The sequence below is a fragment of the Boleophthalmus pectinirostris genome, unplaced genomic scaffold (genome assembly GCF_026225935.1).
Source record: "Boleophthalmus pectinirostris isolate CB_2022bp ecotype Guang Dong unplaced genomic scaffold, ASM2622593v1 HiC_scaffold_21, whole genome shotgun sequence".
NCBI classification, from domain to species: Eukaryota; Metazoa; Chordata; class Actinopteri; order Gobiiformes; family Gobiidae; genus Boleophthalmus; species Boleophthalmus pectinirostris.
This window is the reverse complement of record NW_026571175.1, coordinates 8,045,931-8,055,763: the sequence shown is the minus strand read 5'-3', so window position 1 is coordinate 8,055,763 and position 9,833 is coordinate 8,045,931. Positions and strand designations below refer to the sequence as shown.

The following is a 9,833-nucleotide window of genomic DNA, read 5'->3' as shown; positions in this document are numbered from 1 at the left end:
TTTTTAATGTTTTGACCAAATATTGAAAAGTGTTAATTACCTGCAAGCCGATGGGTCCGGGAGCCCCTGGGAAACCTCTGGATCCTTCGTCACCTTTAGCTCCAAAATGTCCCTGCTGACCCCGTGGACCAGTCTCTCCATCTGCTCCCTGCACAGGTCACATTTAATATGACTCTTGTTGTTATTCAGTCATGTCTCTGATTTGCTTTTATGATGTATTGCATTGCATATAATGTAGATCAGATGAGGCTCCTTTTTTAATCACAAACTCCATGAGCAGAACAATCACTATATAGATACATAATTAGAGGTGTACTCACAGCAGGACCAGGCTGACCAACAGGGCCCATTGGACCAGGTGGACCGGGAGGCCCCTGTCAAAACAAAAGTTTAATATTTTAACAAAGGTTAGGATAACCGAAATATGTGTCTGTGTAGAAATATAACTGAAACGTACATGCTCTCCCTTTGCTCCTTTGGCACCCTTCTGTCCAGGCTCCCCAACTTCACCCTGTTAGCGGTAAAAACATGAGTTAAAATGCATATCCATGTTAGTTCACGTGGTTGTATTTGACAACAATGTGGTTGACTTGCCTTGTCCCCATCCTCTCCAGGAATTCCAGGAGATCCAGCTGGGCCAGGCAAACCTACAGGACCCTGAACCCCATCCCGACCAGCTGGGCCGATAGGGCCTTTCTCTCCCTGAGCAAAACATAACATCAGAAATGTGACTGTTAAACCAAAGTCATGTCTCTTGTTGTTTTGTTTTTTAAACACTCACAGGAACGCCCTTCTCTCCAGCGGATCCAGGAGGTCCCTGAGGTCCTGGTCGTCCTGGAGGTCCAACAGGTCCAGCTGTGCCAGCCACGCCCCTCTCACCAGGAGAACCCTAACACAGTAGGAACACAAAGTGAGTGTAGGTGAACTCAAATGAGGTTACATGTTCAACCACAGCTATAGATGTAAACCTACAGCAGGTCCAGGAGGTCCAGCAGGTCCTTCACTGCCCTTCAGTCCTCCACCTCCCTAGAAAAAAAAAAGAAAAAGATAATAAACTAAGGCCAATGATTTATATAAAAATATACAGGTAGAGCTACTTACAGGGGTACCGGGAAGTCCTCTCTCTCCAGGGAAACCTCTCAGTCCTGGGGGTCCGTCTTTGCCAGGACCGCCCGGGGGACCTGGATCTCCCTTGGTGCCTTCTTTTCCAGAGGGACCAGAAAGACCTTGCTCTCCAGGGGGGCCTGGGGGTCCGGGGTGGCCACGCTCACCCATGGGACCGGTCTCCAGATGGACCCTGGAGAGGTGGGAGATTTATGAACTAAATCTACAGAACATTCAATTATTCTATAATATGGTTAAACCTACCTGTGGTCCGACCACTCCAGGAGGCCCAGGTGGGCCCATCTTCCCTTGGAAACCCTGAAGAAAATTATTCACAATTACTAAAATGTATCAATTAATTACAAGAGAGATGTATTTCAGAAAGGTTAAAATATGACATACAACTTCTCCTCTCTGTCCAGGATGTCCGGGCAGACCGTCTTTCCCAGGTGGTCCCTGTTCAGGAACAAAGAACTCATAAGAGATATATTTCCTTTTCTGTGAGGTATATATTTATAAAGCTGTGATCATTTTCCTTACAGGAGGTCCTTTTGGTCCAGGGAAACCGTTGGCTCCTTGAGGCCCAGGCAATCCCTGTTTAGAAGAAGATAATTGTTAGATATTATATACAATAATGGTAAGATATATTATGTTTACTAGAAGAAGCTAAACTCAAGGCATTGGCTCAAATAAAAATAAAAATGTCTTACTCTCTCTCCAGGAGGACCAGGAGGGCCATCACTTCCTGAGGTGCCCTTCAAAACGAAATCACATCAGAACATTAATCACTGAAAATTTGTGTCACAGTTGATACTAGTATAGCTAAAAGAGTTGTCTGTTACAACGGTTCAAATTTTAACTACAAACCTTTGCTCCTGGCTTTCCAGTTGCTCCCCTGGGCCCTCTCTGACCTCTGGGACCCTGACAGGCGTAAATAACAAATTAATGAATAAAATCAAATAGGCAGAATAGAAAATGCAATAGTATTTTATATACATACAGTGGGTCCCCTTTGTCCTCTTGGCCCTGCTTTTCCACTCAGACCCTGCAACATTATGAAGTTGATGCAGATTTTTCAGATAGATGCAGACAGAATCAAATAATTTCTTATAGAATTATTTCATTGATAAAATAGCTTACCCTTGTTCCCTTCTCGCCATTTGAACCTGGGAAACCTGGGAATCCGAGCGATCCCTAATAGTGAAAGTGATTAATTTGATTTATTATTATTTTGAACTGTTTTGCATAATTTTGATCTCACCTTTGGTCCTAATCTTCCGGGATATCCAGGAAGTCCAGGAACACCAAGCTTTCCCTGGAAATGAAAAGGACTGTATAAACACTCATATACATCAAAGTTGTACACACAGTGATATTGGTAAAAAGGTTTTAATGGACATTACTTTCTCTCCAACAAGTCCAATGGGTCCAAGTTCACCTGGGGGCCCAACGCGACCCTTTGGCCCCTCTGGACCATCCTCTCCTCTGGGTCCTGGTACACCAACCTCACCCTATCAACAGGTATATAAGATATGAAATCAACAATAAAAGCATAATTTATGTTATGCCCCAGATAAAAACTTACCCTTTCTCCCTTTGCTCCAAAGTCACCCTTAATTCCAGGGAAGCCATCCTCTCCCTGGAAATGAAAAACACAACAATGTTAATTAAGACCTAAAAATATATTTCCATTAATGTTGTTCATTACATTTTGACATCGCAATTTTGACTTGCCTTTTCTCCTTTGTGGCCCTTCAACCCACGGATTCCTTGGGCTCCCTAAACCAAATCAGGACAAAAGGATTAGTTTTTTGCTTTTTATAATCAAAGAATCTTTTTTAGGATACATTTTACACAAGGCCAACCTTGATGCCACGAGGGCCAGGATAACCAATAGCTCCTTGAGGACCGTTAGGACCCTGCAAGAAATCATAAAGAGTCACTATCATAGAAAGTGTCATTTCTTTGCATAAGATATTTATCTCAGTCCTAAGCATTAGATAGCATGATGATAATTATTATTATTTGTCATTATTTCCCAGATTTAAAGTATTGAAAATTTATGATATTGTTGAAGTATCTTCAAAGTAATATATAAAGCAAAGTGCAATGTATTACCTGTAAACATTCAAAGACTATTTGATATAAGAACAGGTCATTACAATATAAAACAGACCTGTATAAAAAAGATTCAGATTCAGAACCAAGGTTATGGAACAAAGCACTGCAGTGAAAGGAGTTAATTCATGGAATAGTCTTGACAAAGAAATTAGGATCAAGTATGATAATGGCATTAAAGAAATACATAAAATCCAGCTCATTCTGTAAATATAAAAAATAAAACTAAAGTTTTTTTGTGCTGGTTGCAATGAAGTTATTTTTGTAATTGAAATGAAATGTTTTGACATGTTTTAAAGTAACTAGCAATGTCTGGAAAAGGGGGGGAGATAACATAACATTACTGTTCATTCTGCGCCTTTTCATTCATTCCAAGATACATACCTGGTTTCCTTTTGTTCCAGCAGGTCCCTCTTTTCCTGGATGGCCCTGAAAAAGACATTAAAGAGGATATAATTAGTGTCAAAACAATAAAATAAAAATTAATAAAATAAACTTACAGGAGGACCATCAGCTCCAGGCATTCCAGGTAAACCTGGCTTTCCTGTGGGACCCTGCAAAAGTGTAAGATGTTAGGAATTGGACTGATAAATTACTTGTTGAAATCGGACAGATACATTTAGATGATACTGTTTGACAAAACCTTTTTTTATTTTTTTTATATATATCTACTCTTACTTTTTCTCCTGGAGGTCCAACAGCTCCCTGAGGTCCAGGCATTCCCTGTACACAATAAAACAAGCATATACAAGCAGTATTGCCATAGTTTTTAAGTTCTCTGATGTGTACTAGTCGTTTACTGGAAAGTAGTGTCTGCTTGATAACTCACTTGAGTTCCTGGAGTTCCCTGTTGTCCTGGAGGGCCAGGCTCTCCTTGTGGACCCTGAGAGACAAGATAACATAAACATTATTATAAAATAAAAAATAAATGTTCAACATTTAAAGATTTTTATATAAATATGAAAACAAGACTAACCAAGTTTCCTTTGGGACCTGGGTTTCCGTCATTTCCTCGAACACCCTAAAGAAGACAATAAAACAACTACATAAAAACATACCAAAAAAATACCAACATTTTATAGCAACTAATTGGAACTAAACTAGATTGTCAAATGGCAATACAAAACATGCTAATTTAGAAACAATGTTCAAATTCAACATGGACGACACAAGCTGACATCTGAGGTGAGGTTGTGGGTGTTTGGAGACTACAAAGTCATAAAAATGCAGCAGAAATATAATCCACAGCTGGGATGATCTGTACTCACAGGAGGTCCAGGGATACCAGGGGGACCTTTGGGGCCAAGCAAACCACGAGGTCCCTAAGGATAAAACACATAAGAATACACAAGAATCACAATCACAAACAATGAATATAGTACTATTATTATTATCACAAATGAAACAGTAAAGAACATTGCAATAGTTATGAGAACACTCACGGGTTCACCTGGGAGACCCCTGGGTCCAACCTCTCCATCATCGCCCTAAAACAGAAAGATTCATCAAAATTAAATAATAATACATTTAAAATGTACAAATATTGACACTGGAATAAGTGGTTACCCTCTCTCCATCTTCTCCTTGAGAGCCTGGAGGTCCCATTGGGCCAGTATCACCCTGAAGAGCATAGAAATATTACAATATGTAAGTAAGTATCAAAGTAAACCTAAGTAATTACTGGCTTATACTGGCTTGTCAAAGCCTGAACCCGTCAGATCTCAGAAGCTAAGCAAGCCTGGGTCTGGTTAGTACTTGGATGGGAGACCACAGGGAAAATCAGGTGTCACAGGGGGGTGCGAGTCACAAAAAAATGTCATTGTGTCCTTAGGCAAGGCACTTCACCCACATTGCCTAATATGAAAGTGGTGTGTGTACGAGTGATGGTGGCGGTCAGAGGGAGTGATGGCACCAATTGGCATAGCTTCAGTCAGTCTGCACCAGGGCAGCTGTGGCTACAATAACAGTTTACCACAACTGGGTAAGGAGTGACTGAATAATGCTCTGCAAATGTCTGTGAAAAGTGCTATATATATATATATATATATATATATATATATATATATATATATATATATATATATATATAAAACTTACTTACTTACTAATTAATTATGTGATGATTCTAAGGCAAAAGTTTATAGCCAAATGGTTTAATTTAAATTTCAATGTGCATACCCTGTGACCTTTGTCCCCAGGCAAACCAGGAAGACCATCAAAGCCTCGGTCACCCTAAGACACGAACAGACAGAGAAGGCATTACAGATACAGCAAATGGATCTTTAATAAAATTACCTGGTCTTTATAAATACCACATTAAAAAGACACTGACCTTGGCTCCAGGCTCGCCTGGCATTCCTCGGGCACCATCAGCTCCAGCTCTACCCTGATCAGAGAAAAACATGATTTAAATATTTAATATATATAAGTAAATATCACAAAAACACAACACATATTCATACTTACTCTTCTTCCTGATTTTCCTGGAGGTCCCATCATGCCCTGTTGTCCCCTGGGGCCCTATTATAATAGTAAAGAGACCAGGATTTGTTCAAATGTTCACAGTTTTTCTTTAAATCTAAAAGATACTTTAATGAAAAGGTTCTACCTGGGGACCAGGGTCACCACTTTCTCCCTTCAGACCAGGACTTCCTGGACCTCCCTTAAATGCAAATAAAAATGTTTTATCATAGACAAAAAAAAAAAAAAAGTTAATGAAGTTAAAGAAATGAGTTTGATTCAACCAAACCTACCAATGGTCCAGGACGTCCTGTATAACCCATTGGTCCTGGGGGTCCTTTCAGAGCCATCTAAACAAAAATCAATAAAATAAGATAAGTAAAAGCAATACACTGATTACTGCATATGACTTGGACATATTTTACTTGTGTTATTGTGTCATAATCAGTAATCACTTGGTATGAAATATGTAACTAACCCGAGCCTGGGACAAGATGGCGGCTGCCTGTGCCTCCTGAGCTGAAACCACAGGTCCTTTATCTCCACCGCTCTGACCAAAGCGGAACTGAGAAGAGAAAAGGAAACAGTTAAAAGAGTGTGGCAAAGAGTGTGGACACTGTATATATCACATCACCTTCTCCACTGCACATATGACATAACCTGATCTATTACTCACTGGCAGCATGACGGAGGAGCCAGGAGGTCCAGGGACACCATCAGCTCCAGGAAGACCAGGTTTCCCAGGAGTGCCCTGCATGCAGGTAAGATGACGTTAAACAAAAATACTAAAGTACAGCAAAGTACAACAAACTTAAAAGACTCACCCTCTCACCAGGGTCACCAACAGAGCCAGGAGGTCCAGACGAGCCGGGAGGTCCAGTTGGGCCCTGAAAATATACCGTCTTTAATTTATAACATGTTTTAAAACAAAAAAAGAAAGATTTCTTTCTTCTTTTTTTTTTTGAGTATATATATATATATATATATATATATATATATATATATATATATATATATATATATATATATATATATATATATATATATAAAAATGTCTAGTTAAACAACAAACTAACATACACAATCTACTTACAGCTGGCCCCTCAGGTCCAGGTGGTCCTTCGATCAGCATACCCTGTAAAACAAGAGTGAAATGATGCACCTCATGACAAATATAACAGAACAAAAGAACAAAAGAGAGGGTTTAATTTATTCTTATAATAAACTCACAGGCTCCAGGACAGCTGGCTCTCCTTTTTCACCTTTCTGACCCCTGGCAGCAGCCTGAGGAAAACACACATGTAGCCAACAACACAATGCAGTCAGTACAAGGGACACTGACATCACAGAGGGACAGACAACTCTACTGACAAATACAGATGTCTCGAACAGGGACGGACACGACTAGATTAGCTATATTCCACACAAAAAATCACACTGCTTCAGCAGTTCCTGCTTGACATCTAAAACTTAAACCTCAATTTTACCTGATGGTCCAGAGTGTCTTGTTTTACTGCAAAAATAATTATGTTTCAACCAGGTCTATTTTGTGTTTTCCAAAAAGTATTTTGAACTGCTTTCAAATACTTCTCTTCAAATGTCTCTGTGACATGAAATACCATACTATATATGTCTATATACATAGACATCATCTGTCTATGTATATGGAGTTCTATTCAAATTTATTTAAATGTCTTTACAGAAATCAATTATGTATTTTAAATTTAATATACCAAAAAAAGTGGTGTCACCAAAGGATCATTAAATATCTTGAGGTGTCACCCTCTAGCTAACCGTAACGTGAATTTTTGTAGGTTCTATGTTTATGAGGATCCAGCCCTGACAATTTGTAGTTTTGGGAACAAATTGTCTGTTCCCCAAACTGTTCCATTGTCCTAAGAGTGGTCAGAACTATATATAACTACCGAAAACACTGATTCATTGTCACTCCAGAAGACTTTGAAGATATGGTAGAAAGACCTTATTTAGACTTGGTTGAATAATATTTTTTTGTTTTTGCAGCTGAAGCAAAACTACTTACGCCATCTTCGTCTGTCACTGCGGACAGAGATGGGCCCATGTTGGCATCGATCTCTCCAGTCTCCACTAGCGGCTCGTTGTAGTCCCTGTAGGAATAGTCGTACTCCTTCAGGCCCACATCCCCAGTCACATACTCCTCAGTGAAGGCCTCCTCACCCACGCCTTTGGTGGCATCTACCTCCGCCTCGAACAAGGATGGGTCCGCCTCGGGCTGGTCAGAAATGATTAGAACCATGATGGAAACGGTAACAGACGGAGGACAAGCCAAATGAGTAGGAGAGAAGAGGAGAGGTAGAACTAGGGCTGGGCAATATGGCAAAAATCTAATCAATCACATTTTACTTCCTTTTTTTCTTTTTTGAAAGATTTTCTGGCCTAAAGGAATCACTGGACAGGACAGGTCGAGCACAAAATGTAAAGAGAGAGAAAAGAGACAACGGCTGTGACCACAATACAAACCCATGATGCTGATCACAATTTTTCAATTCAATTTATTTATTAGTAAAGACAATTAAATGTGGCTTTCTATCTTTATTTTATCAACATAGACAGGATTTAAATTAGTTGCATTTAAAAAAGTCCGGAAATCACATGCTTTTACTGACAGTGGATTGCCTGTAGACCTCTTAAATAAAGCCACCACGCTCAGTAACGAAATGAAACTATTGGGTCTGGATTAAAACTAAATTCTATCAATTGCACAGCCCTGTATAACACAGTGGTAAATACAGGGAAAGGAGATAAAAGACGTTGGTGTGATAGGAATAATAATAACAAGACCTTACCTACAGACACAGGAACACAACACAACAAAATACATAGACTTTTGATATAACTTATATGAAAACTTACGGTATAAATATTCATCTTCTGAAACTTTTCCACTTTAATCTACTACCCCTAAAGTATTTCTGTTACTGTCAAACTAAAGGTACACACGGTTTGTGCAAAACCATAAGAAATACTTTATGGAGGCACTACTACTAAGCAAAGCAAATCTAGTCTATATCTATTAAATAACTTACCAAAGAAGCTTAAAATTCAACTGGACATCTTTGGCATGAACGCCTTCTCATTAAAAACAGCTAAGTTATATTAACCATGGATATTGTTATGCATAGTTAAACTTAACAGGGATATGTTGCAGAGACATATCTATTAATATGGGTTGTCTTAAAATTAGACAACAAAACAAGTACAATTAAAAAAACAAGTTAATTATTTTGAAAAGAAAGCATTGTCTAAATCAATCTTTGTTATTTAGTTAAAACATAAATCAGATATTTTTATGCAAGTCCTTTTTCACAAGATTCAGTTTGTATTTGCCTCTATTGAATGATCAAAATCATAAAATGATCTTCAGATAGAAGAAAGACAAACATCTTGCTGTTAGATCAAGAGGAGCCACATAAATATATTTGATGATGTAATAAATACAATGCCTTCTTTTTCAAAGGAGAGATTGACGATGACAGAACACAATAGTAGTATGTTGTTAGGGATGTAAAGAAAAGAACAATAATCATACCACTAAAATATCAGATTAAGTTACAAAGACTGGGCTCACCACCACATCTGATAAAATTATTTATTTTATTTATCTTCCTCTAAATATGTCAGTGAGTATTTTTTACCTGAACCTTGGTTTCTTCTTCTGCAATCACCTCACCCTCTGGAATCGTCTCCTCATAGAAATAATCAGGGTCTGTAGGGGTGTGGCCAGCCTCCGAATACTCTGTATCTACATCCTGATTGGTTCAGATGAAAGTGGGAGGAAGAAGGAAGTAATGAATTGGAAGATTGGTTAGTTTACTATCAGACAAAATGGACATTTTTATTGCAACATATGGTTGTAATGGTCCATTTTAGAAAAGAAATTTCAGATGTGTTTAATGTTTAGACTCTCAATAATTTTTTTTAACAGAAAATTATTGAGAAACCTGAAATTTCTTTACTTCTATTATTAAAATGCTTTTAAAGCTCAAAGCTGTTGAAAGCCAAATGCAGAGTGAGGTCCTATGCATCTCACATGAAATAAAGTTCATTATTTGATGCTTTGGGATGCACAGTCTCACTCCAAGACAAAGTCACCGAGACAAAACAGCCATTTC

At 38.6% G+C, this 9,833-nt stretch overlaps 1 protein-coding gene and 1 pseudogene across 1 annotated transcript in view; one reads left to right on the top strand and one right to left on the bottom strand.

The window, feature by feature from the left end:
* Positions 1–9,833, bottom strand: part of col11a2 (collagen, type XI, alpha 2) — a 28,785-nt gene that overhangs the window by 609 nt on the left and 18,343 nt on the right. Inside the window, 40 exon segments of the mRNA XM_055157605.1 lie at positions 41–148; positions 321–374; positions 458–511; positions 595–702; positions 782–889; positions 973–1,026; positions 1,102–1,285; positions 1,287–1,297; positions 1,369–1,422; positions 1,507–1,560; positions 1,645–1,698; positions 1,815–1,859; positions 1,972–2,025; positions 2,105–2,149; positions 2,245–2,298; positions 2,366–2,419; positions 2,508–2,615; positions 2,690–2,743; positions 2,839–2,883; positions 2,970–3,023; positions 3,607–3,651; positions 3,723–3,776; positions 3,901–3,945; positions 4,052–4,105; positions 4,199–4,243; positions 4,491–4,544; positions 4,665–4,709; positions 4,789–4,842; positions 5,401–5,454; positions 5,555–5,608; positions 5,689–5,742; positions 5,831–5,884; positions 5,976–6,032; positions 6,161–6,247; positions 6,359–6,433; positions 6,507–6,569; positions 6,776–6,817; positions 6,913–6,966; positions 7,724–7,933; positions 9,357–9,470. Coding sequence (XP_055013580.1) covers positions 41–148; positions 321–374; positions 458–511; positions 595–702; positions 782–889; positions 973–1,026; positions 1,102–1,285; positions 1,287–1,297; positions 1,369–1,422; positions 1,507–1,560; positions 1,645–1,698; positions 1,815–1,859; positions 1,972–2,025; positions 2,105–2,149; positions 2,245–2,298; positions 2,366–2,419; positions 2,508–2,615; positions 2,690–2,743; positions 2,839–2,883; positions 2,970–3,023; positions 3,607–3,651; positions 3,723–3,776; positions 3,901–3,945; positions 4,052–4,105; positions 4,199–4,243; positions 4,491–4,544; positions 4,665–4,709; positions 4,789–4,842; positions 5,401–5,454; positions 5,555–5,608; positions 5,689–5,742; positions 5,831–5,884; positions 5,976–6,032; positions 6,161–6,247; positions 6,359–6,433; positions 6,507–6,569; positions 6,776–6,817; positions 6,913–6,966; positions 7,724–7,933; positions 9,357–9,470 — 2,670 coding nt within the window.
* Positions 4,901–5,017, top strand: LOC129410216 (5S ribosomal RNA; annotated as a pseudogene).